Consider the following 27,365-nt stretch of genomic DNA (forward strand, 5'->3'; position numbering starts at 1 on the left):
TGTGAATCACAACTATATAATCACAGTGAGCTACTGCAGGGAGGAATCACAATAACATATGATAGTGAGGTGCACGTGAGAAGACGGGTGCTACCTAGAGATGTGGGACCTGTGTTGTCCCAGTGGAGCCCAGAGGGCCCTTGTAGGTTACAGCTATCCATCATCACCAGGGTTAATGCTATTCTACTGTCTGTGAGCAGATGGCTGGGTCATTCAGAGCTTGTGGAGTCTGTATTCAGTATATGATCAATCTGAAGAGATTCTGATGGACTAAATTCAAACAGTTCCACCTGCTCTCTCCTTCACACCAACTACACTGTCACACTGAGCCCTGGGTCAGGACAAGGCATAAGGTGAGGATTTATCTACTATAGGGCTACACCAGAAAAGCCCCATTTATCATTGACCTGTGTAGTAGTGCTGCTGTCAGCTGGAGTTATACTTGAGGCTTTGGTGCCCTCTAGTGGCAGTAGAATCAAAATCTCTATCAGTCCACTGTGGAAGAAAGTACATGACAGTATTTGGATTGGCTCTAATGTGACTTTTGCAAACACTGCACTGCATTCTATGTCTTATTTAAAACATTCTTGTTATTTTTGCTAATTATTTTTAATTTAATTATTACAGTTTATATTTTTGCTCTTTGTTTATTATAATATAGTTTGTCTAAGTCTAATTATTAACACTCTGTAAATTCTGTGATTTACAACAGTGTTGTTCTGGTTTGTGAGTTGCTTAGTTCTTACCTGTGACAACTTCATCTGCATGTTTGCAAAAACATGTAAAAAGCCCACCACAGCGTCCCAGAGTCTGCTGTGAGCCAAACTCTGCTGGTTCCCTATGCACGGGCCCTGAACACAGAGGACAGTAACTATTATTACATTATTATAAGTGACTTTATTGGTTGATTTCTTATGTTGCTGCGTGACACTGCACCTGTATGTACTCAGTCAAAGAGTTGAAGACCTGTTTAGCCACTGACAGAGCTTTGGAGAAGTTCCTCTGACCTGCCTCATCGATGATCTCTTTACCAGAGTAGTACCAGTAGAAATCACTGATTGACTCCTGAAACGGTAAATCAAAGATAAGAGATTGTCACATTTAAATAGTCAAAAGCTTTTTCATAAATGCAAACCTGAAGCCTTAGGAGGTAGTCCACTGTACTGATAATGATGTTGACAGTTGTTGTGTTGCCTGTCTGAGTCCTTAGGAAATTCTGGAAATCTGACAAAATCACACAAGAATGATTTTTATACTACATTTGTGAAACAGTGCATTCTTAACACGCTCCATATTTATGAACCTACCATTGTTGTGGCCCTCACAAAGAAGCTGCAGGAATCTGAACAGATCCTTTGTAAACTCGTCATTCTGAAGCACTTTGGAGCCTGGAAACCGAAGATGGCATTAGTTGACCTTTAAGGCACAGGCCAAAATGTCATACAAACAGAGGAGCTGCAAGGCTTCCCAATCCATAAGCTGCTGTCTACTTTCCAATTCGCACAAAATTAGGAGAGCCGAACAAACGGAGACAGTACAATGCATCATAGGAAAAAATAAACCAGCAAAGCCTCACTCTTTCTAATGTTTGCGTCTATCTTTGGTTAGTACGGGTAAAGAAGAACAGAATATGTCTCACAATAACCACAAGCACTAAGAAAGTAGGAACTAGGAGTCACTTCGGGGCACCTGACCAAAAAATGGACATTGTAGGAAGAGCATGCATGTGATCTTTCAGTTTCAAGATCAAAATGTCGCATTCAGAAAATGCAGGAGGGCGTTAGAAGGAAATGAGAGGGCTGGGAGACAGAGAGAGCAATCAGGATGTCAGCAGAGCATAGGGATGAGTAGAATCTTAACTATGTATTTACCCCGCTCACTCACGTTGACTGCGATCGACGGGATAAAAAACGTGACCAGAAGAAAACAAACAAAAATAGCAGACATAAGCAGAGGAGAAGACATTTATATTCATTAGGAACAGGAGGGAGTGTTGGGACTAGATAGATACATATATTTACGTACGCTGATAAACATGTGTAAATAGTAATTAAGCCTGGGCTGGTGAGGTGAGAATGAGACAGAAGCATAGTTGCATACTGTATGTAGCCCAAAATTTGTATATTGATGTTTCTATTACAAAAAGCACACAGCGGACTCAGACATACAGTAACACAGACTAAAGTGACAATGGCAAAAATGACACTGAACATAGCCACAAGATACAGACCGGTTTTCTTAATATAAGCTACATTTTGAGTTTTACTGATGCTTAATCATGAATTATATTTGAGTTGGTTTGCACTGAGAGATCTTTTGACTTACTTGACCCCTCTTCTGTTACCATTCCCAAACCTTCAGCTTTGTTTTGCCTTTCAAATGCATTCAAGTCCAAGACACTGGTGGCGAGAGAGATAAACACTGTTTCAATATTTATGCTGCAAAATGGCATGTGCTGATAAGTAAACAATAATATTCCCATTGTACCTGCACGACATCATGAGTCCAGACAGACTTTTGAAGAAGCCTACGTCTCTTTTTTCCTTTAGATAAGTCAGCATTTTCTGCATTGAAACAGACACAAATATTAATTGTGAGCTTTAAGTCATGTTATAATGTTGCTACCTCATCAAAAACATACCTGGAGTTGAGTTTTGTTTCATTCACACATGTTTGAGCAATCCTTTATTATAAGTGTCTAGATCTCTAAAGTTCAAAATGCTCTGTTCTACCTTGTGACATCATGTAGTGATAATTTTCAAGTTAACAGCTACCCTCTCCCTTTTGTTCAGTAGAGTTTGGCAATTCCAGGGCTGAAATTATCCAAATGATTCTAGTGAAGGTGTATGGAGTTTAAAAACACACTGAAGCACTTCCTGTATTACGGCATGACATCACAAGGAGGAACAGAGTGTTTTCTGTGTGAGAGAGGAACTCAGTCAAAATATGTGTGAATGAAACAAAACACAACTCCAGGTATGTTTTTAATGAGGAATCAACATTATAATATAGATCAGAAAATAGCCCTTTAAGAAGACAGTCAAAGCTCTTAAAACAATTCTTTATAATACAGCTTTATAATAAAATCGCCTTTACCATTTGCACCAAAATGTTTCCTCCATTAAGGATTGAGATTCCGAGTTTGAGAGTGAATGTGACCATGGGGCCAAGACGACCTGGTGTTACAAAAATAAACACAATTGAAAAGTAATGATTATCATGAGATTGGACAAATTGCACTGGTTACCTTTGCTGGCACTAATCATTTGGAGCACCATCTCTGCTGCTCCTCTGTCGTGCAGTCTGGCTTGCTGGTACAGCATCTTCTGTTTTTCCATTTCCTTTTCCTGCAGTACCACATAACAAGCTCATATTTTCTGAATCATACCACCAGGTAGAAAATCAAATATCTCAGAAATCAATAGCACCTCAAATGTTTTCTCTTTGTCCTCCTCCTCCTCCCCTTCAGCGCAACTCTAGAAATGAGAATACAGGGCTTGAGCTGATCTTAAAGGTGCACTGTGAAACATTTCTAACAGAGAGTCCGCCACCTGCTTGTCTACATTAAAATATAATTCCTCTGTCTAGAATATTCTACAGTATTAATTAAATCTATCTAGCACGAGGGAGACAAGCAGGTTACAGCACTACACTACGTTACAATTCAGATCTGTGGAGTGTCTCCCCTATTCACAGAAGAAATTTGTATAATTGAATATTGTAGTTTGGAGCAATAGAAACAGCCGTAATGAATGAATGAACGAACAGTAGATGGATATATTCACCCAATGAGTTAAACCCTACTTTGTCAAATTTTGATGAAACGTGGTGTATAGGTAAATCATAGCCAGAAAAAACAAAATTTCAAATTTTCATTTTTTCACTTTTTTGCGTGGTCGCAGAATTTCAGATTGCATTTACTCAGCAACTACTGGTCTGATATCAAAAACCAAGGTATCTCTGGAAAGGGGAAATCATAAGGAATGCATTTGAATACCTTGGAAACCGTTGATCTGATTATACTAAAATTTGAGATTTTGGCTTTCTTGACTATGACTTACCCATACGCCAATTTTCTTTGCCTTTGGACAATGTGAGGGTTCAAATTGCCTTTTTTTTTAGGTGAACTGAAGTGGAATGACCCACTATGGAACATTTCTGGAAATCAATAACATCTCTATGGAGACAAGCAGGGAGTGGACCACCCATCAGAAAAGTTGCACAGTTCACCTTTAACACGGGGCACTGTACTACATACAAACTCAATTACCTTTGCCATCATATCTGCATACGCGATATACAATGGGTCCTCTTCCAATGAACTGTCAAAGGGATGACAAATATTCAAAACTGCAGTAGTGAAAATAATTAGCTGCAATCGCATAAAAGTATGCACATGTATCAGAGGAGCTGCTGGTATTTCTCTTGTACTATAAAACGGTACAGTGTAATTTAGCGTAAAGCAGCCATTTATTATTGCAGCGGCTGGCCAAAACCATTGAGGTGCACAGATGGAGCAGAGCAGTGCCAGGTGCTCTGGTGTGTGTGTGTGTGTGTGTGTGTGTGTGTGTGTGTGTGCGTGTGTGGGAGGTACCTGCGCTCGGTCAGGGCATTGTGGCTGAAATGCAGGATGAGCTGATGAAGAGGGTCGGGCTGTCTCCTCTCCTCCTCCTCTTCCTCCTCCTCCACTTTGAGCTGTATTTTCTGCACAAAGTCACAGTGTCAGGCTGGACTCGAAATGGTGCTATTATTTAAAGCACTTACCTCGTAGTAGGGGCGTAGGAACATAAATAACATGCAAACACAATGCAAGGTTATGGGCACAAATGCTGAGAGACGCAGAGACTCGCATGGGGGTGAAGCTACAGTTTTGCAGTTCTCATGAAACACAATAATGACAACAGACCGGTGCCTGCTATAATGATGCTCCATGGTTTTGGTTCCAACCAGGGCTCACTCAGTCTATTTTCTAAAATTAGATTAAGAAAAACTAAAAGAAATCTACTGCCAGGCCAGCCTCTACTCAAAATAATAGGAAAGCAAGAGAAACATAATATGTAAGGAACAAGAAACTAATGACTAAATACTTGTTAATGGCCCTATATTACACAAAATTGACTCTTGTGAGCTTTTAGCCATGTTATAATGTTGTTACCTCATCAAAAACAGACCAGGAGCTCTATTTAGCTTTATTCACACATGTTTGACTAATCCTTTATTATTACTCAATCTGTCTAAGGCTATATTTATATGATAACAGTCTGAACAGAAGATGCAGAAGTGGTGTCACTTCTTTACTTCTTATTCTGCATTAGGACGAGCATTTCCGGGAGGAAATCTGTTTGCACATGATGACGCAAAAGTGTGTGGAATTCGATTGGGTATGCATGCCAGTTGGCTTGGTAAATGTGTACACAACGTGAGCAGATCTGAGCAGAGTTTTGCGTCTTGGGCAGTGTTGACGGAAACATTACAGCGGAGAATATTCAACTTTTCCACTCGGGAGGGTGGTTTCAGATTTTTGCATTTTTAAGCCTCAAACACTGTTACCGTCTAAATGAAAGGCACTTCTGATTATTCAGAATATTTTGCATTTTTTAGCCGCAATCTGGTGTAAACAGGCCCTACATCTCCAAAGCTCTGGTCCACCTCGTGAAATCATGAAGCAGTAGTTTACAAGTTAACAGCTCCTTTTACCTTTAGTTCAGTAGAGATAGGCAATTTCAGGGCTGAAATTATTCAAACATGAAGGTGTATGTAGTTTATGTATGTAGTATGTAGCACACAGTGGAGCACTTCCTGAGAAGAACTAAGCCTAAATATGCAGGGTTTGTGTATTAAATATGTGTGAATGAAACAAAACACAAATACAGGTATGTTTGTCATGAAGAAACAACATTATAACACAGATCAGAAAACATAAAGCGTAATACGGGCTCTTTAAAAATACAGATGTAGCAAAGAGACAGCATTCATGGTGATTTGCCAAAGCATCGTACTTCGATGCTTTGCTGCTGTTAATACACTGGCATACACAAACAGAGTAGAGTTAACAGTGGGGCTCTGACATCACCTCAGATGTCAGGCGGGTTGTAAATGCAGGGCTGGGTTTGTCACAGTATGAGGCCGAGTGTGACCCAGAGGTGCATATTGGACGTGATAATGGACACAACCCTCTGGCTCCCTGTGGCTCTCAGAGTACTTACTGCAAGGTCCTGCACTAGCTTCTCCTCAAAAGAGTACTCCTCTGTCTCTATCCATATTCTCTGATAGGCCAGGAGGAAGAGGTTAATAGAGCGATGCCTGGAAAGGGAGGGCGACAGCTGGGTTAGACGGGAAAGAAGCAAAGGGTGGAGGGCTCCTTAAGGCAGAATGATTGTGTTAGTACAGAGAACAGGCAAATTCAACATCTTTGAAAAGGAGGGTTAATAGAGATCTTATTAGAGACAAGTTATTAAAGGGACAGTTCAGAATTTTGGACAGAGGACCTCATTTCCTAGTGAGCCAGAGTATTGGAGACGTGTAGAGACACTTTTTAAAATATTCCATCCAGTCCTTGTATTTGCAGAGGTCGCTGGTACTAGGCTAGTGCAATGTGTCAATGGGCATAGTTAACCTGCCACTAAAAACAGTCTTATCCACTCCACAAAGCACCTGAAACAAATCTATTATTACGCCAGACTATTGATGCAAATGTCTGTGTTGATAAAATACTGTCTGAAATCAAACCAACCTTGCATCGCATGAATCGTCGCATGTTGAGGGACTATTTTCTCATAGCTTTCTGTCAGGAAGTACAACTCGCCGCTGCTGCTCAGACAGAAATCCTTCAAATGCAAGGTTGGTTTTACTTCTAATATTATTCTATCAACACAGACATTTACATGTATAGACTGGTGTAATAATAGATTTGCTTCGGGTGTTTTGTGGACTGCGTAAGACTGTTTTTAGTGGCAGGTTAACTATTCCCATTGACATGCACTAGCCTAGCACCAGCGACCTCTGCAAACACAAGGACTGGATGGAATATTTTAAAAAGTGTCTCCAACACTCTGGCTCACTAGGAAATGAGGCCTTCTGTGCAAAATTCCAAACTGTCCCTTTAATGTGAGCAAAGTTGCGCAAAATTGGCTCTTGTGACTTTTAATCTATATTAGAATGTTGTTGCCTCATCAAAATATATCTGGAGTTGTGTTTGTTTCATTCACACATGTTTGAGTAACCCTTTATTGTTAGTCTGTGTGCATCTCCAAAGCTCAAAATGCTCTGTTCCACCTTGTGATGTTATGAAGTGGTAGTTTTCAATTTAAAAGCTACCTTTTACCTTTTGTTCAGTAGAGATTATTATTAGATTAATATCCAAATGATTCTGATGTATGGAGTGTTTCCAGTTTGAGAGAAAAACTCTGCATAAATATGCAGATTTTGTGTGTTAAACGTGTGAATAAAACAAAACACAACTCTGAATATGTTTATGATGAGGAAACAACATAATAGAGATCAGAAAATAGCGTAATATGGGCCCTTTAATTACAAATCGCCATTTGGCATTTGGCAACGTTGGATTTGATCAATCAGGCAAAAAACGTTAGGCATAATATTATGACAATACAACCACCTGCCAAATCTACCTCTATAAACTCCAAACGATGATGAATCAAAACTGGAATTAACTTACCAACTAAGCAGAGTAAATTATAATAATCATAATCTTATGCCTAATTGTTTTATATGGATGCTGTATAAACGTGAAGGGGATTGGAAGAGAAAAGAAGGGATTAACAATCCAAATGTGACGAGCAAAGGTTCTGTAGATTGTTACCGTAAGCATGGAGAGCAGACAGTCATAGTCTGAGTTCCCATGCAACCTTTCCAACCATTTATATTTGTAGGCTTTCAGGAAGTAATTATTAATTATGTGCCTGAGAAGAATCAAGTACAGTATAGAGTGATTGTTCTGGAATACAAAATCAACACAAAATCACACCTGTTCGAAAAAAAGAAATAGCCATACACGTCAGCACCATACACTACTGGAAACACAGCCTACTAATTATTTATGCAATGTCATACTTCACTGTCAGTAACTGTGAATAAAGAGGCCGTGCTGTGAGGCAGGCAGGCGGGCCATATTGGGAATAGCCTGCTCCAGGTTGGACCCTCGTAATTGTTTTCCTCCCTACTGTAGCTCTGTGCGCTTCTGTGTGATTGAGTTACAGAGCAGCAGGCCATGAAATTGCTGGTGTCTCTTTTTTCTACTCTTTGATAACAGCTGCAGGCTAGACATTTGTCCTATACACGGAGAGAGGGACGACTTGGATTAATGCAGGGTCACAACCTACAAAAGTGATGTAGGAGCTCTTGTGCTCTGAATCGTCTGTGCCATAGGTTATTAGTCCTCACAACATTACAGCCAAAGATGTGGGGATTTTAAAATGTGTTGGTAGTACCTTGGTAGGTTGTACAGAGGCGCCATGCGAAAACAGGCAACCACTGCTCTCTTTCTCTGCTTGGAAAGCAACTTCTGCCATACACACTTTTTGGACCGCAAAGGCTGCTCCACCTATTGGGAAAAAAGAGTATCATAAAATAATAACAGTAATGATTATGAATTTGTCTGATATTCTTTTAAAGTGTTTAGTATAACTATCAGCTTCATAAATAATTATTTTACTTTTTGTTAGTTGTAAACAACAAAAGTGATCTAAAACAACCTATTCTCTGCTGCTGGCCCTGCCTTTTTGTAGTAGCATTCAACCATATCATTTAAATGTAAATTTGAAAGTTTTTCACAAGTGAGTACAAAGTTGTGGGCGGGGTTAGGTGCAGGACAATGTAGGATGCGCAAATCAATAAAAATACAAATTTGAGTAAGCTGATGATGAAGGGACACCATTATTACGTAGTTACTTCGTAATATTACGCTTAATTTAATAAGAACACATGAACACTAACATGGAGAGTACAAGCACGCTCCACTACAGGAGAGGTGTTGGCTTTTACAAGAACAGAAGCCACGTGGCTTCTTGTAGAAAAGGAGAGCTAATTACTCAGCATGTGTAGGCCACAGTGTGTGCTTTAGGTGTGAGGTCAGACCTGCTCCAGGTTAAAGACAGCAGCAGAGATCCTCTGGATGCGGTCCACCACTCTGTCGGGGTCTGGAGGACCCTCAGTCCTGGTGAGAATGTCCTTGTACAGGTTTAGCTGCCATCTCACGGCTGGGTCCTCAGACTGAAGGTATGGAACAATATTCTTACAAACAGTAATTATCTATACTACAGCAACTGTCTTTGTGCAAAGCGATTCAATTACTTTTTCTCTGAGGTGCAAATTCTGATGAATATGGTCCTTCACTTCTTCATCTGTGTCTTTCTGTTGAGGACACCAGCTACAAGTTAAAACACTCTGAGATTGAAATTATATTTGGGTTTAATGAGAAAAGTTCCTCACCAGTGAGTAGCGTGTCTTGGCTAAAGAGATGAGCTCTTGGTCTCCGGGGGTGCACATGTTCAGACCGATTGGCAGCATCTTCTTCAGAGCAGCTACAATGAGGGATGTCTGGATGGAGTAGAACTCCCCACGCCGCTTCTTGTGTTTCCTCTCCTGGTCCTGTCCTCCAGACTGCAACACCAAACACTAGATTAACATGTGCCCCAACAATGTCTAAATCCCAAATGAAAAATACTAACTAAGCTACAAACTGTAACTGAATAAATTACAGAGGGCAGGGTTTAAATTTAAATCAGCAATAAATGTAACATATTAGACGCTCATATTTAAAACATACTGAAGTGCTTTAGGTTTATTTTAAGGAAATGAGTTAAAGCCAGACGCCCAAACGCATTATGTTTATTTGTAAGCACTGAGCAAATTCTATTAGCTACATACTAAAGTAGAGCAGGTGTTACCACCGTAGGATGATATTACCTTGCATAATTTACATACATTTAAATACAGGACTCAATGCAAACACTAATTAACACTTAAAGACAGACAATACACGTGGTCTAAACATACAACACCATGTAAAGAACTTGAAATAACTACAACATAGAGAACACAGTCTATCAAGTACAATCTCACCCACGGCATAAAAACACATGGTTTCTAACCCAATGTAGCATACTGGATTTTTTTCCTTAAGGCTATGAGAAATGACCAAAGCAACTATGTCACAGACTTTGATAAATGGAGCAAAAACCATGAGAAGAAGACAACATAAAACTACAGACTACAGAGCACAGCAGGCACAGGCTATTGGCTTCTCGGCTTGGCCACCGCAGCACGTAAGCCAATAAGCTGGCGGGTAAAGAGCACATGCACAGCATCACTCTACCTTTTCCTTAAAGGACTGTTCAAAGATAGAGACAGAGAGAGGAGAGAGAGGCAGACAGAGGAGAAAGGATGAGAGGGCAGTTAATGGGGGCAGGCACACGGTCCTCACTCGGGAGTGCACTGTAGTGGAACACATTTGTTTGCCTGAAAACTGCTTAATCAGGCAAGACAAGAAAGGGCCATTCTGAACTAAAGTGATACCTAAAGAGTATGAATGTTAGTTCTGTGGGAAGTGTAAATACATGCACACACATGCACAAAGACCCATATCTTTTCATGAATTTCAATATTGATAAAAATGTTTTATTGCAGCATGTTTGTGCATGATTACAAGTAGTCCCTCTGGTTTATTTAAAGCATTTTACCTGTTAACATACAAGCTCATGTAAGCAAACACAGAGTGTTAACATGGCGTACAATGTTAACAGTATCTTTCCCTTTTAGTCAAATGTTGTGACGGAATTATGTTGTTTGAATTTGTAAAATAAAGTTCCAAATATATAAAAATAAAGCCCACCTTAGCCATTTTGGATTTACTATCTCCAGTTAAAAAGGACAGGTTGTTGATTTCATTCTGCACCACAAAGTTCTGCTCCTCTCTTTTGAAATTCTAAAAGAGGACAACATCTGTTGAACAATGTAAAAAATGTTGAGCACTTTCATAAAAATACTTCTCTGTGACTTACATGTGACTTGCACCAGAGAATAAATATTTCTGCAACCATTTTGAAGAGCTCATTGGAGTCAGCGTCCGGTTCCTTCAGCCACCTGGACCTACAGGGGAACACAAAACATACATCTGACACATCTGTTTTTCTTACAGAAGCATCTTATAAATGCAACTATAATGTATTGACATACAATTCACATACATAATGTGAAATATTTACAAGAACAATATGATTTGCATAAACATTCATATTTTGTTTATTTAAACTGTGTGGATACAGGACTGCAGTTATTTAAAGCTTCTATATTATGTAAACTTGACTTTTATGAGCTTTTAGCCATCTGTTAAAGTTTTCTTCTCCTTAAAAACATATCTGGAATTGTGCTTTGTTTCATTCACACCACCATGTGATGTCATGAAGTGAGTTTTTAAGTAAGCAGCTAACCTTTTCCTGTAGTTCATTAGAGATTGGAATTTCCAAGGCTGAAATGATCCAAATGATTCTACTGAAGGTCTATGGAGTTTAAAAACACAGTGGAGCATTTCCTGTATTACCACATGACATCACAAGGTGGAGTGTTTTCTGTTTGAGAGAGGAGTTCAGCCTAAATATGCAGGGTTTGTGTTACATGTGTGGATGAAACAAAACTCCATGTATGTTTTTGATGAGGAAACAACATTATAACATAGTAGAAAATAGTCCATTTAAAATAATATATAAAATGTCAATAATGAACTATTATTATGCATGAAAATTATTACATGTTAGCTTTTCTTTCCTCATTTGATAGCAAAATAGCACTGAATTTAAAATAGCATGAAGATTGCAGCATCACAGTATCCTCCAGTGAGCATGGTCTGACCTGTTATTGTCCACGTAGCGTATCAACATGGGGTAGAAGGCGTACAAATCCCGACACAGCACCGCAAACTCATCCAGGATGAGTAGCTCCGCCTCCTGCGTGTCTCCTTTACAGTCGGCCTTCAGAAGCTCCTCCTCCATCACCACCTTCACCGTCTTCTTCTTCAGCTTCTCTAATGTGGGCAGGAAGTGGCTCTTGAGCAGATCTGCCCGAGCTTTACTGATGATCGGTTGCACGCACACTAAAAAACAAAGCCACAGCGTTGTTTATAAATCAGATATGTTCTACTTAATATGCTTAGTATTAATCGATGATGTTGGTCCATTAGTTGTGACCTTAAATGCAGACATAACATTGGTTTAGCTCTATGGCCATAATCAAATCTGGAACATAAAAGCATTCATTATCTATATGAAGTGCACCACATGGATCAGTAAGTTGTTTTGTCATTTTAAAACTACATTAAGCTGTGCCACTTAATAGGAAAAGCAATGAGGCTGCTGGTATTAAATAGAGTAATTGAAAAACTAGAGTCATTTGTTTTAGCCACAGGGTTTTTCAATTATAAAACTAACCAACAGAAGTCGCACTGTAGAGTTTTACAAAGGAGAGTTAATGATTAGCAAGCAGTTATTACAAATGGAGGCAGATTTTTAAAATGTATTTACAATTTATATGTGATATATCAATGTAATCATATGTTTTTATTGTCATTAAGGATGTCAGGATGATTGTGATAAGCAAAAATAAGTTGTTTCAAATCACTATACACAAAAAAGTCAAAAGTTTGGACACACCTTCCCATTCATTGTTTTTTTTTTTATTTCTTTATGATTACCACTTTCTACTTCTCAGATACATATACTGAAGACATCAAATATATATGATGCTACACATAAAAAATTATGTAGGAAAGGAACTTTATTTTATGTTTTATATTCAAATCCTCCCAGTAGTCACTTTTTGCTTTGTTGACCCTTGGCCTTTTCTCGATGAGATTCACAATGATGTGACCCGAAATGGCCAGTTTGGAGTGATTTTGTGTTTATTTTTTGTTAACAACATTACTTACATGTTCATTCATAGTTTGTATGTCTACAGTGAGGGTCTACAATGTAAACAGTATTGAAAATAAAGAAACAAAGAGCATCCAAACTTTTGACTGGTAGAGTATATCATTTTTATCATTCATAAAGTTGCATTTCATAAAGATATATTTTTCATAATACTAAAATGTTATATTGTGACGTCTATGAGTCCTACTGATGATTCATTTATTAGAGCCCCACCTGCGATCCTCTTCATCCAGGAGGCCTCATCAATGCCCAGGTTGTTGTTAAGGATTTTCAGGATGTTCCCCAGGATGAGGCTGAGGTGCTCTGATGTAACCGTGGTGCAGCAGACACTGGCCCCGCTGGTCCCGCTGGTCCCCTGGTTCTCGGGGCCTCTCTCCCACCAGTAGGACAGGTAGTTACATAGCATGGGCAGGACCACCTCGATCACATGGGGCATCTCTGTGTACCGCGCCCCGGACTCTGCCATGTCATTTATGTCCTTCATCAGGCCTTCCAATCGAGGCATCCCGGGACACACGTTTTCTACTGAGTCTGCTATTCCAAGCACTGAAACAAAGGAACAAGCTTTTGTGTTCATACAAAGATATTTATCTTACTTTGCCTTAATAAATTATGAACAAAAACCTAATGCATAATGAACAAATAGTTTATTAAGACCGATGCAGGCTTAATATATATCTCAAGGGGTTGTGGTCAGGAGTTAGGGTATTGATTAAGTAGGTACTAAGCCTGAATCTTTCTTAATTAAATACTACTGTTTATTCATGCTTTATTAAGGATAACTGAAGTGTAGTAAACTGATTCATTTTTAGATTCCCAACTTATCCAAAGAGAAATATTTTGATTTAGTGCTAGTCTAAAACAAAAAATATAATAAACTACATTTTCATTACTCAGTATTTTTCTTTCAGTAACTTACTGGCACGATCTCGGTGATTCTTTGTATTGAACACAGAACAGGGGTTGTACATGTTGAGTCGCGGCTCCAGAAATGCCACAGGCATAGCTCCAGCCAGAGTGGCCAGACACTGCCCCAGAGCCGGCAGCTGTCTGGGGAATACAGAGAAAGGAGGGAGAGGGTGAAATATGAATAACCAGCAATTCATATTGTTACTGTATATCATTTGTTCTCAATAACAAGAATACCTCTCTACGTAGATGTTTTTTCCTGTTCCCAGTGCGTAAAGACTGGTCAGTATGCGGTAACAGGAGGCCTGGACATCATCCACTTAGAATAGACAGACAATTAATGATGATTATACAGTAGCTCTTAATTTAATCTAATCTAATCTTATTTTTATGTTGTGTAGTCTTTTGTTAAGGTGCACTGGTGCACATAAGTTCTGGTAGATGGTATGCCATCTGTTTTTCTCCATGGAGATGATAGTGTTTTGCCAAGAATTCTTCACAATATATCATTAAACTCCATACAAACCAGCAATTGGCACCACCATGCCAAGTTATGGATCAGATATGTGATGTGGCGACCAGGCTAACTGTAAAAATGCATGTTGTTAAGGTTTACTAGAGTAATAAAATAACTGTAATGAAATCAATGCTAGACAGATGTGTAAAATGCCAAACTGTGGAACACTCCAGGCAAAGCAACAGCATCTCCAAGTGACAAACAAGTGGCATACCCACAACAAGAGTTAGGCAGTGCACGTTTAAGTCACTACAGAAAGGAACTAAAAAGAATATAAGAAATCCTTTTGATTATAACAGACGACACGACTGACATGTAACTCCTTTTTTCATCTTGTTTCATCACACTTTGTCTGATGCGGGCTGCTTAACTGTCAGACTCACAGAGCAGGTCGACTCCAAAGTGGTGCTGAGTGATGTGTTCAAACAGAGCCGTGAGGATGGGCAGCAGGGCCACTGTGGTGTAGTTAATATTCTGTGACACGCCTTTCATCTGCGACCGGGAGTGGGTAAACTTCCCCAGCTTCAGATTCTCAAATGTTTTCTCCAGGTCCTCCGCCGCATTTTCAAAGAAGGTCCTGAGGCCTGACCGCACATGCTCTGAGCCAGACTTCATCACTGTCCTGGAAGAAGGAAACAGGGGCAGGAGAAAGGCATTTTAAAATACTATGTTAATACTATATACTTCTACTTGAGTAATATATATATTTAAAGCTTTGATGAATCTTCATCCCTCTTTAAGCATCTGTTAGTGCTAAATACTTTATGATGACAATACTAATTCAGCATTTCAGTAATGATTTAGTTTGTTTTATTTTACTGTGGCTGATGATACTGTGGTTAACTCAAAAAAAAAAAAAAATCTGTTGTTGAGTCCAGACTTTGCCTAGTACCTCAGTTGTGAGTGTAATAAACTGTAGTAGCCCGAGAGAAGAGTACACTGGATCGTGTATACAGGACCAAGCACCCAGAGACATGTATCCTAAAGACATTGTGATAGTGCTGTCCATTTCACTCTAGTCCAGCCCCTTCAGGCGATGCTTCCATTGTAGGGAGTATTATACCTCTGACATAAGCAAGACAAGATAGCAAGAACTGAGCTCTATATACAGCACCAAAGGGGAATTTAATTAAAAGTATGGCTGTAATCCCTTAGTCATTTAATCAATTAACTGGTCTATGGAGACTTAGCCAACTAATTTTTTATCCATCAATTTAATAATTTTGCTAGGGTTATAATATTTTTAGGATAACAAGAATGTATTATGCATTTCTTTGCAGAAATGAGAAGGCATGGAGTGAGTTAGCTGGAGTCTTGGGAGTGAAGATAATGTTCAATATCACTTCTCTATATTTTTTACTTTGTCAGAGTCTTTGTCACAATACTTTTACCTTTTAGTCAATGAATCGATGCACGGGAATTTATCAAGTTAACTACAATTCTAATACTATGCTCTTCCTACAAATAAGGAGCTAGACAAGAGTATTAAAGCATTAGGAACTCCTCAGAATGCATGGGGCGGCTCAGTTTACCCACAGTAGGACACGCTTGAATATGCAATCCCATCTCACAGCCAGAGAAAATTTTAGTGAGTGAATTATGAGACGTGAATATCAAGCTGCCCGCACTCGGTCCGACACATAAATGATTCACTTAATAAATTAGAGGCATATTCAAATCCAAGGTGAGTTTGGCCGTTTGGCATGGAGTTTAATGTGTCACTCTGAAACAGCACAATGCATTAATATAATTAATCAATTTCAGAGCTTCACACTTTGTAACACGGCTAACTGCATGCGCCATTGTGAAGGGGCGATGTGTTCTGGTTTGAAGGAGAAATCAAAGTCGGAGAGCATCTGTGGGGATCAGCTGCAGATATCTAACACAAACTAACCCAGTATAACACAAGTGCGCCACATTACCAAACACTGAAGAACAGGCCCGAGGCAACATGTGCACAGTCAAATCTGTTTTGCTTATTTAAATGCCAGTGGTTGTTTTGTTAATGTCAGGGACTCCCATAGGACATTAATGTAATAAGTGATACTAAAGTCAAATCCATAACAAATATGTTGCTAAAAGGTTAGCCCATAAATCCTTACAGACCTTACACCACTAAACTGCAGATGACTTTTTCAATAGTAAAAGCTTAAATGCATCGTTATTTTTGTTGCATAACATTTCGCTACTATCAAAAAGACATCATAGTAATTTCCAAAGTGGTGAGTGCTAAAAAAGCAAGATAAAGTAGTCGCAATTAGCAAATGCAGCGATTATGGATCAAAGGTAGGTAATATTTAACCTGATTCATCAGCAGGTTTCACTTCGTACAAACTGTCTGCAGCATTAGAATTCGTTCGCACGACGGTAGACGGGTACTGCTATTTTTTCGTGACATATGTAATGCACCACTAACGGGGCTGACTGGTATATTAAGCTTTTCCCAAATCCCATAGGAAGAAGGGCAATAATGTCTTTCCCCTTGATAAAATTCACCAAACATTCTCTTTGTTCTAGCTTTAAATCCTCAATCTCGGGAATCGTTGCCAACACAGAATGTATGGGATGTATCTATTGGAGGAATGTTCAACAGTTACCATGGTGACACAATGCACACATTAGTGCATTAGAGTAATGCTTTTAGTTAGCATCACACCCCCAGGGAATGTTGATGCCATCAGCTGTAAAGTATCAATAAATGACTCATTTTTATTTGTGATTTTTCCGATTAGTTTTGCAGTTTATATTTCACTTGATGTATTTAAAATGTGCAACTATTTTACAAAAAACACAAATAAAAAACAAATCTAATCAAAACATGAAAAAAAAAAAAAAAAACACACAATTAGAAGTGATTAAAAATGTGATTAAATTGGTGGTGCTGACCTGGTGTCCAGCGTGTGGGCCAGTATGTGCAGACAGCTGACCATGGTGGTGGAGTCACTTCCTACAACACAGAAAAACACAGAGCAGTCATTAGGAGGAGAAAGTGAGAGCAGTTCTGATCCCAAATAAGCCCCAAGAGGAACGCTGAGGTCAAAGGTACATATTAACCTTATCAGAGACGGCAATCAATTTAATGTCCTGGGCTTAGCTATGCCAATACACCACCTAAGCTCCATCAAGACTATTGGATTTTGTTAGAACTGATCTATAAACTAAATTGCTCTATGCTAGACTTTGTGCAATTTAAAGGTGCATTATGTAACTTTTCTGGTGGAGGGCCTGCCATCTGATTGTCTCCATGGAGATGTTGCTCTCTCCAGTATGGTATTAAATGTATCCATCTTGCATTTACTCAATAACACGGGTTTTAATTGACTCAAAAACTTGCATTCTTACTGTGATTGAGCTCCCCTCTCCACAGATCTGACATGTAACTTGGCCCTATGGCGTCACCTGCTGTCTCCGCCGAATAAATAAGTGTAACATGGAGAGAAGCGAGTGACCCTCCATCAGAATTTTTTTTATCTTACTTTGGATTTTTCATATGAAATTCGTGTAATCTTAATCCACCAATAACAATAATTATAACATTATAAAATAGACATGAAAAAATTAATCATCTTACCAAACAGAGAAATTCTGTGTCTTACAAGAGCTGCCAGTTTACAAAAAAGGCTAGAAAACACAAAAATAGGAGATAAAAAAAATTACATTTATAATATTTTATAATATTTTTGGTAAAATAGTCACTGGGGCAGACCTGGTGACCATCTCCTTCTCTTTGTTAGTTGCATATCCACTACTGCTCAGGTTCTTACTGGGCGATGACAGGAAGTAAAGGGAGTGGTTCTTGAAGTATTGGTCGATGAGGGGCAGCAGCACCTACAGTAAAAGTACAATTAAAAGGTGTTTCTAATTTCAAATCTACTCATTACTTAGTATTTAGGACAAGACGTACTTTGGCAAAAAACTTGATTTCTTGTTCATGTGGTGACCGATCCATTTTTCCAGTAGCAGCCATGGCCTCTGAATTTGAGAAAATATACTGTATGTAAAATCTGTTACAGTTAGACATATTTTAATGCACTGTTATAGTACCTAGATGTGCAATGAATTCCTGAGCTGAATCCACGTATTTCAGCAATTTCTTGAGGAACTTGTAAGCAAACCTCTTCTCCATCGAGGACGAATCATGTTCCAAATCCTTCAAACCTCTGTAAACCACAAAACATGAATGACTTTAACGTAATCTGCATTCAGATACTTATCTGACTGACCCTGTGGCCCATTCACCTTGTAATGCTGTATCCATTGATCTGCAGAAAGCGGAACAGATCCTGGGCCTTCTCTCTGTCTCTGGCCTTTTCCTTGGCGGTCAGTGTGTCATACGGCACCAGCAGCGGGTGAGTCCCTCCACCTTTAACCACACAGAAGCAAACCTCTCAATAAATCTATACTTTTCTGTGTTTGTGGCCTGTATTTCATCGTGTTTGTCCAGGATTGACTTCATTAGCCAGTCACCTCTGCTTCCAAGGTCGCTCTTCTTCTTCTTGGCCCAGATGTTATGGTAATTTTCGGCCACCACCTCCACCATCCCCTTGAGGGAACAAGGACAAGAGAGAGAAAGTGCAGGTTTGAGTGGAAGATGTGCCCGTCCCATTAGTATTCAAGACACAGGGTTTCATCTCATATTCAGTGAAGGATCATTTCATTATCATCTCACAGCACAAATGAATGCCGGGCACCCACCTGCAGCTCTCTGGACAGGATCACGTTGCTGGTGTCGATGGGACTTGGGTTAAAGCCATTTGCCTGGAATACAAAATTATCCTGTTGGTATAACATTTTGCCATTGTCCAGTCTCCATATCTATACATCAGAATGCATACAAACTATCCTGCACATATAATTAATGTTAAAAAAAACAAAGTATTGAAGTATTCTGTAATAATACCCCAACAATTCAATTTAAAAAAGCAATTCGGTTGATAAGATTATCTCCTTTTCACATCAAAGGCTGACTAAAGTCTTCCTTACAACAGGTGGACATGCATAATCATTTTAATAAAATGGTTTGTTATTCTCAAGCTGTCGAAACAGCGAGAATTAAAACACACATAATTCAGCACCTACTTTTGGAACTTTAATTAAAAATCCCCAGCGAGTATCAATCTCTGCCAGGGTGTGACACAATGGTAAATGGGACTACTGCGGAGGTCTATGTACTGAGCCTTAAAGCTTTGAGTTTCTATTAAATGGCATTACTACTTATCTTATTTAATACTGTTTTGCTGAAATAATTTGTTGCATTAAAGCCACAGTATGTAACTTTTGAGCCAAAAAAATGTTGTGTTAATTGCAATGAAAAACAAGTGTTACTCTGGGCAGGCTTACATCTCCAGATACCTGACTCTCCTCCTGCTTGTTTATGGAAACTCCTTTGACTATAATATTCCACAGTATGGCCACTACACCTGCTACAATACCACCAGTAGAACAAACCAGACCATGTTGTTTGTGTGCACCTGAGAGACAGTGGAGATCTTCCTCATCTTCTCACTCTCCCTCTGCTGGGACATGCTCTCTCCATCCTTGGTCCTGTCAATACACCAGCCCATGGCCAGCATGCTCTTCAAGGACTCTCTGATGGGGAACCTGTAGATCTCCTTTTCCTGGACCACACACGGTTTATAAATGAATGAATACATTTATTTGAGTATGTTCATGTGACAAAATGCTTTTCAAAGACGTCATTCCATCAATACATTTCAACACGTCAGTTATTGTTAGTATATTGTATTAAAGGTCCTTTATCACACAAAATTTACTCTAGTGAGCTTTAAGCCCTGATCAAATGTTCTTACCTCCTCAAAAACATATCGGGAGTTGTATTTTGCTTCATTCAAACATGCTTCATTAATCCTGGTTTATTAGGCTACGTTTATATGATGACAGTCTGAACAGAAGACGCAAAAGTGGCGTCATGTCTTCAGTTTTTATTATGTGTTTAGATGACTGTTTTCGGGAGGAAATCTGCATGACATAAACACGTACGTGACGTGAGCAGATCTGAGCTGAGTTTTCCGTCTTGGGCAGTGTAGACGGAAATGCTACGGTGGAGCATATTCAACTTTTCCACTCTGGAGGGTGGTTTCAGATTTTTGCATTTTTAAGCCCCAAAAACACAGTCGCTGTCTAAACAAAAGGCCCTTCCGATAAAACATTTTGTCGCTTTTACCTACAAGCGTTCTTGTGTAAACATACCCATAGTCTGTCTACATCTCCAACGTTCCTTCTACCTTCAAGTAGTGGCAAGTACAGAGCTGAAATCGTCCAAATGATTCTAGTGAAGGTGCATGAGGACTTCCTGTAATACCACATGACATCACAAGGTGGAATGGAGTGTTTTCCATTTGAGAGACAAGCTCAGCGTAAATATGCATGATTTGTGAGTTAAACATGTGTGAATGAAACAAAGTACAACTCTGAGTATGCTTTTGGTGAGGGAACAACATTATAACAGAAAATAAAATCCTTTACGAAAATATATTGGTTGCATGAAATAGTGCACCTTCTCTGTGAGAGATTTGTAGGCCCTGAGTTGAGGATGGGTCTTGGTCTTCTCGTCCACACCGTCTCCGTATTTCCAGCCCAGCAGCACCTGAGGCACAAACAGACTTACTTCAGATAAAGCAAAGGATTTACTGTTTGAAAGACTGAATAAAATATTTAGTGCACATAATTCTGTCCAAATGTCTCCAAATTCACCGCTCAGGAATTCTCTACTGTGAATTTATCTAGAAGAAATGCAGTCAAGTAAAAGAAGAACTTATAACAGTAAAATAAATCTGGCAAGCCAAAAAAGGTAAGAAAAAAGTTATGGAAGTAATAGCCAATACTAATTTTAAGTATTTTTTCTAGTAGAGAGTTGCACCTGTTTGTCTTGATAATAATGCATATCTTTGCCTGGAATGTTACACAGTATGCCATTAAAACTATAAAAATCTTCCATTAAAGGGCCAGTATTACACTATTTTCTGACTAGTATTTTGTAATGTTGTTTCCTCATCGTAAACATACCTGAAGTTGTGTTTTGTTTCATTCACACACACACACACACATTCATTCACACACACACACACACACACACACACACACACACACACACACACACACACACACACACACAACCACTTAATACATAAACCCTGCATTAAATTAAACTTAATTTAATTAAAAAGGCAGCTATTAACTTGAAAACTACCGCTTCATGAGATCACAGTGCGGAACAGAGCATTTTGAGGTTTTGTAGGGAAGCAGGATTACTCAAACATGTGTGAACAAAAACACAACTCTAGGTTTGCTTTTGATGAGGTAACAACATTATAACATGACTTAAAGCTCAAAAGAGTCAAAAAGTTACATGGTAGGCCTCAAAGCAAGAAATATGCCCCAGTTCTGTATTTATTATTGCCCATCTTCACTTACCCTCTCTGCGGACCACTTCTCATGACTATGTTCTGCATATTTGTTGGCAAAGTGTTCAAGCTTCTCTGGAAGAGTGATGCTGAAAGAGAATATAAAAGCATTATATACAACCTGGACCATTAAACAGAATCTTGTGCAGTTTGGGCAACTGTTTCGAGGGGACATACTTGGTGGTATTGATGGGTTTGGGGTCGAAGTTTCCATGAGCGTCCACAGAGTTGGGCTTCTCCACTGCAGTGCTGATGGAGGCGTCCACGTAGTCTGGTGGCAGTGCTCCAGCAATAGCACTGAGGCACGGCATGGCCATTTTGAACAGCTCCTGGTCGTACTTCTGCACAAAATGAGAAACAGAATTAGGTTTGTAGATGAGAAGAACTGATTGTTTCAGTGGTTTTGGTGAAAATAATTAAAGGGCAAATAATACGCTCTAATCTATATTATAATGTTGTGTTCTCGTCACAAACATACCTGTGTTTTTTTTCATTCACACTTGTTTAATACACAAACCCTGCATTTTTAGAGTTCTTCTCTCAGACAGAAAACAATTTGTTCTGCCTTGTGATCTCAAGAAGTTCTCCACTGTGTTTTTATACTCCATACATCTTCACTAGAATCATTTAGATGATTTCAGCCCTAGAATTGCAAATCTCTAGGTAACAAAAGGCATAAGGTAGCTGTTAACTGGAAAACTACCACTCCAGGACATCACAAGGTGGAACAGAGCATTTTGCACTTTGGAAATGCAGCTGGACTAATAATAAAGGATTATTCAGACATCCGTGAATGAAACAAAACACCGCTCCAAATATGTTTTCGATGAAGTGACGGCATTATAACATAACTAAAAGGTCACAAGAGTTGATTTTACGCAATATAGGACCTTTAAATCGTATTGGCACAAATAAATAAGGACAAGGGGAAAGGTAAGAGCCCGGTGAATAACTATTACATAAATGCTAAAGAACCAGCAGGCTCCCAGATTTGGATCAATGACGCCTATCTAGTTATTGACGTTTCCAGGCCGGCCTTTGCCACTTTTCATGAGTCTGCATTTAAAGGGAAGTGCTGAGTCCACGCATCTGCATCACAAAGAGCCTGTTAGATATTGGCAGTAATAAAATGCCCCCAATCATAGTACATGTTAATCAAGACGCTAATGGCATAGGTCCCTCTTGATTATGTGCATATATATGGGGAGACCTGCTGCTTTACAAACGCACAGGGCAATTTGTCAAGTTTAGAGCGTGAATATAGCACAATGAAAACAATCAATTTAGAGTAAACATTGTGATTAGGCCTAAGCAATGTCAAAGGAACATACCATTTCCAATAAGTACTGCGCTTTGAAATCCTGCTGTATTACAGTCCATTACAGTACATGGTTTACATAAGGGGTTTACTTGAATGCCTCTCACACATTTTTACATTATAGCCATTTCTCCAACAGGCTCCTACAGCTCTGCTCAAACAGTGAGAGATACAGGACTAGAACTTATATATGATAGATATATAATAGATAATGCTATGTCGGTTCAAACACTATTTTATCTTTGCACTGATTCTCCTTACCCATATATAGCCAAGATATATTTTGTATTACTATATTTCTATATTTTGTTGTGGAAAAAATTATATATCTCTTGAAGAAAAAAAATTATTGATTAAGTTGCGAAGCCTGATGAGTTTTTGGAATACAGACCAAGGTTTATTCAATATCCTCACCCCCGAGTCTCTTGTATTTATACAGAAATACAAGTTACATACATATCAAAGCAGTTACTTGTCTCACAGGCTGGTGCTGATCAACTTAAACATTTGAGGACAGCTAAGACAACACACAGTTTCCTGAGGGACTGTTGTGTCTGTTGAACCTTTACACATGTTAATGACTGGTCTGGGTTTCAGGTAGAAATCACAATCATTTACACAAAGACAGATTGAGAGAAATGGTCACATTTTTCTATAGCGCTTTTCCACCTTCAAGGCACTCAAAGCGCTTTACAACAAGGAACCACTCACCCATTCACACACACATTCAAACACCAGTGTACGCAGACACTGTGGGCAAGGTGGGTTAAGTGTCTTGCCCAAGGACACAACGACAGCATTCATCTGTGGGAGCTGGAATCACACCAGCCAACCTGTGGGTCAGTGGATCTGACCGCTCAACCTGTGATGTTTATGTTGAGAGCTGGATTCGAACCACCAACCTTTAGATCAGTGGGCGAATGCTCTACCAACTGAGCTACTGCCACCCCGAAATCTTTCCACAATATAAATTTCCATCACAATTTTATTTGTACATGTATAAGTATTATACTATAATTATGCCATATTTAACACCAGTCTCTTGCTATTTTTGCTACTTATTTTGAATCTATTATTACAAAATATATTTTTGCTCTTTGTTTTTATATTTATTGTGATCTGTGAGCTACTATGTCCAAATCATTTCCCTTTTGGATCAGTAAAGTAATTCTAAGTCTTTAGAACTGTTGTGAGTTGTTGTGATGCGTACCCTTTGTGAGAGTGAATCGAAGATGCCCCAGAAGATTTTCTTGGTGAGAAGGAGCTCGTCTTCAGACGCTGTGCCGTAGCTGCCCCAGCCAGAGGGCAGACAGTAGTATTTCCAGTTCTGCTCATAGTGGTTTGTCAGCAGCTGGAATGCAAGTGACAATAACACAAATGAACAGAATGATTGTGTGCGTCTTTTAATAGCTCTGTTGTCGAACAAGTAGAAGATGATTGCAAACAAAACAACAATGGAGGGAACACAATGCAAAGACATATGCACATAGAGATGAATAGACTCATAAAAAAATAAACCATTTCATTACCGATTGCTGTTAGTAATGGAACTGAATCACCTTAGGCTCATACCAGGCCATCAGGGGAAGTAGAAGAAAATATATATCAAATATTGTTCTGCTGTGTGTTTCTGCTGCAAAGCCAATTGAAAACCTGCCGCTATAACTGCAAGCAACACTGAGCAACAATAGCCATAGCCTCCACCTTTCCACACCCCAGTCATAGTTTATTTCATGTGCAGTATTTCTCTCCTGTGGCCAGATGGATTGAACAGAGCAGCGGAGCCAACAGGCCTGTAATCCCACAATGCAATACTTCATCCTTGGTCTCTCTGCTCTCCATGCCTACCTCTTCAGCAGCCGTGATTAACTGCCCGGGTCAAGGAACATATACATTTGTGTGTGTCTGTGTGTGTGTTTGTGAGGGTGGGAGTGCCAAAATGAAAAGTAAAAGTTACAGTAAATTGAAGAGACTTTCTATTTGACACTGCAGAGGAAATGCATTGAAGAAATAAGCTGATGGCGTAATACACTGAGTTGAGTTTGTGATAGGAAGCAACAAAGAAAGTGCAGATGAAAGAGAGTGAGGCGTGCATGCCAAATGATAGAAAGTATAAATTCTGTCTTTGGGTCTGGTGGGAAAAAGTGAGAAAGTGTTTACCCTCAGAGGCATCTTGCAATAATCAGAAAGCAAGGGCACATCAAAGACAAGCCTTCGGAGGAGCTGCTGCAGCATGGAGGGACGGAGATGTCTGCACAGAGAGGGGACAGAGATAAGACAGGTGACTTCTCTTTACAATATAACAGTGTTTAAAGTAAAATTTCTTCTCCTTTTCTAGTGCGATAATGAGCAGAACATTATGACTATAGACTGCATGGACATAGCCACAGCATTCCAAATAGCTTCCAGCTCCATCGACTCTGATTCCAATCAACTGTACTATGAAAAATGTGTCGCTTCTTTATACAGTCTGTGTATATAATCACCTAATTTAAATCCAGCGGGTATATATAGCTGAGTTTTGGGATGGTCATATGACTTTATAAGCCTCCACAGACTTCAAAAACAGTAGCTAAAGCATCTTGTGAGTTTGTCAGAACAGCCTTCAGTACATACATGCTTCACTTCACCTGTCATTTGTTTCAGTGTTTCTTTTTGATAGATGTGACAAGTGCACTGGGAGCACTTACAAGAGCAGCAGTTTTGGAGAGGCTCTGACCTGAACAATTAATAAGGAAACAGAATGTCCAGTGCACAGAATAAAACATTCTGTCACTCTCATGTCTTGTGACGTACAAAACCTGCTAATCAAAAAGTAATGCTCCTAGATGGAGGATTTAGGAAAGGATACCTAAGCAGAACTGGGCCTGGTTAGTACTTGGATGGGAGACCACTGAGAATTCCGGGTGCCACAGTGGAACACCAATGTCAAAAAACATTGTTGTGTCCGTAGGCAAGACACTTCACCCACATTGCCAAGTATAAAAGTGGTGTGTGGTGGTGGAGGTCGGAGGGGCTGATGGTGCAGATTGGTAGCCTCTCATCTGTCAGTGTGCTCCAGGGCAGCTGTGGCTATAATAGCGGCTTATCGAGAATGAAGACTACGGTACTAATGAAGACTAAAGCGCTTTGGATGTCTTGAAAGACACTATATAGATCCAATGATTAATTAAAATTGAGAAATAACATTGGGTCAAATATACAAACCATGCATTTGAGATTTGAGCACTCGGAAACCTGCCTCCTATCTCCGCCCAATGATTTGTACATATAAGTGATTATTTAAAAAAAATGTAGTTATGATATTTGTCTGTTAGTCTGTAGTTTTATACTAACTACCTGAAAATAAGCATAAATGTATGTCTACTTTAAGAAGTGAGAGAGCCGTTCTCACTTGCAGATGGACAGCAGACACTCCTCAATGGCGTCTCTCTGTGCTTTGGTGAGGGAGCGTCCTTTAGACAGTCTGTAGATGGTGTGCAGAGTGGAGTCGATGAGGGTGGCGTAGTGCTCGGTGCCAGCGAACAGTGGGGCACAGCGGGTGAGGAGCGGTAACATGGCAGATCCGATGTAGCGATTCATGGCCAGGGCGGTCTCAGTGGTGCACAGTCCCTCCTGCAGGAAAGGGCATAGTGTCACAAAATGACACACATAGCCATTGGTGAAAGGTAACAAAGTACAACACGTAAGTAGAATTTTATCTGTACTATACATTTAAGTACATTTTAGAGTCGATACTTTTTATTTTTACTCACCTACACCTTAGATTTGGACTGAAAAAGTAGGCCTATTTTTCTTTGTGGTTTGAGACCTGCTGAGATGGCTTATTTTTAGCATGTTTAATTTGAGTTACCTTTGCAACTTTGAGCAAACCAAACACACAATTACACAAAAACAGCAAGATTTTTTTAGAAATAAACTGAATCAATAAAATGAGCTAAATTCTATATCAGAATAACTACATTTGACGCTTTAACTGGTAAAAAAAAAAAAAAAATCTCTTGAAGTAAATTTTTTAAAAAGGTACTTTAATAGGTTTCCCATTACATAACACATAGACTCTTATAGTATATAGAGTATTGCTCTAGCATGGTCAATCTCTACCCTGATTTTCCCTTTTGCATTTATTCAATGCTCTACCGGCTGTTATTGGCACCTAAATGCAGTCTAAATATTGATTCACGTTGGCTGTTGAGGAAAATCTTTTGATACATTGCTTCTTACAGAATTAGTGGTTTGTTTGTTTGCTCGAG

The 27,365-nt window shown here is 39.3% G+C and overlaps 1 protein-coding gene across 1 annotated transcript in view; it reads right to left on the reverse strand.

The window, feature by feature from the left end:
- The window catches only part of LOC110155404 (ryanodine receptor 3-like), a 150,488-nt gene that overhangs the window by 13,681 nt on the left and 109,442 nt on the right, over positions 1-27,365 (reverse strand). Inside the window, exons 50-89 of the mRNA XM_055155013.1 lie at positions 26,507-26,727; positions 25,273-25,363; positions 24,323-24,463; positions 21,972-22,135; positions 21,805-21,883; positions 20,888-20,977; positions 19,842-19,988; positions 19,066-19,128; positions 18,838-18,913; positions 18,610-18,733; positions 18,415-18,530; positions 18,275-18,342; positions 18,077-18,198; positions 17,942-17,991; positions 17,257-17,317; positions 14,754-14,992; positions 14,091-14,172; positions 13,864-13,994; positions 13,158-13,490; positions 11,869-12,109; positions 11,022-11,109; positions 10,853-10,945; positions 10,337-10,351; positions 9,451-9,621; positions 9,313-9,372; positions 9,097-9,231; positions 8,451-8,563; positions 6,207-6,303; positions 4,595-4,704; positions 4,271-4,322; positions 3,429-3,476; positions 3,248-3,347; positions 3,097-3,176; positions 2,488-2,564; positions 2,326-2,399; positions 1,872-1,889; positions 1,308-1,388; positions 1,136-1,224; positions 937-1,065; positions 747-851 (exon numbers count right to left, since the gene is read on the reverse strand). Coding sequence (XP_055010988.1) covers positions 747-851; positions 937-1,065; positions 1,136-1,224; positions 1,308-1,388; positions 1,872-1,889; positions 2,326-2,399; positions 2,488-2,564; positions 3,097-3,176; positions 3,248-3,347; positions 3,429-3,476; positions 4,271-4,322; positions 4,595-4,704; positions 6,207-6,303; positions 8,451-8,563; positions 9,097-9,231; positions 9,313-9,372; positions 9,451-9,621; positions 10,337-10,351; positions 10,853-10,945; positions 11,022-11,109; positions 11,869-12,109; positions 13,158-13,490; positions 13,864-13,994; positions 14,091-14,172; positions 14,754-14,992; positions 17,257-17,317; positions 17,942-17,991; positions 18,077-18,198; positions 18,275-18,342; positions 18,415-18,530; positions 18,610-18,733; positions 18,838-18,913; positions 19,066-19,128; positions 19,842-19,988; positions 20,888-20,977; positions 21,805-21,883; positions 21,972-22,135; positions 24,323-24,463; positions 25,273-25,363; positions 26,507-26,727 — 4,374 coding nt within the window. The remainder of the gene's footprint in view (positions 1-746; positions 852-936; positions 1,066-1,135; positions 1,225-1,307; positions 1,389-1,871; positions 1,890-2,325; positions 2,400-2,487; positions 2,565-3,096; positions 3,177-3,247; positions 3,348-3,428; positions 3,477-4,270; positions 4,323-4,594; positions 4,705-6,206; positions 6,304-8,450; positions 8,564-9,096; positions 9,232-9,312; positions 9,373-9,450; positions 9,622-10,336; positions 10,352-10,852; positions 10,946-11,021; positions 11,110-11,868; positions 12,110-13,157; positions 13,491-13,863; positions 13,995-14,090; positions 14,173-14,753; positions 14,993-17,256; positions 17,318-17,941; positions 17,992-18,076; positions 18,199-18,274; positions 18,343-18,414; positions 18,531-18,609; positions 18,734-18,837; positions 18,914-19,065; positions 19,129-19,841; positions 19,989-20,887; positions 20,978-21,804; positions 21,884-21,971; positions 22,136-24,322; positions 24,464-25,272; positions 25,364-26,506; positions 26,728-27,365) is intronic.

This window comes from Boleophthalmus pectinirostris, unplaced genomic scaffold (assembly GCF_026225935.1).
Source record: "Boleophthalmus pectinirostris isolate CB_2022bp ecotype Guang Dong unplaced genomic scaffold, ASM2622593v1 HiC_scaffold_10, whole genome shotgun sequence".
Taxonomy (NCBI): Eukaryota; Metazoa; Chordata; class Actinopteri; order Gobiiformes; family Gobiidae; genus Boleophthalmus; species Boleophthalmus pectinirostris.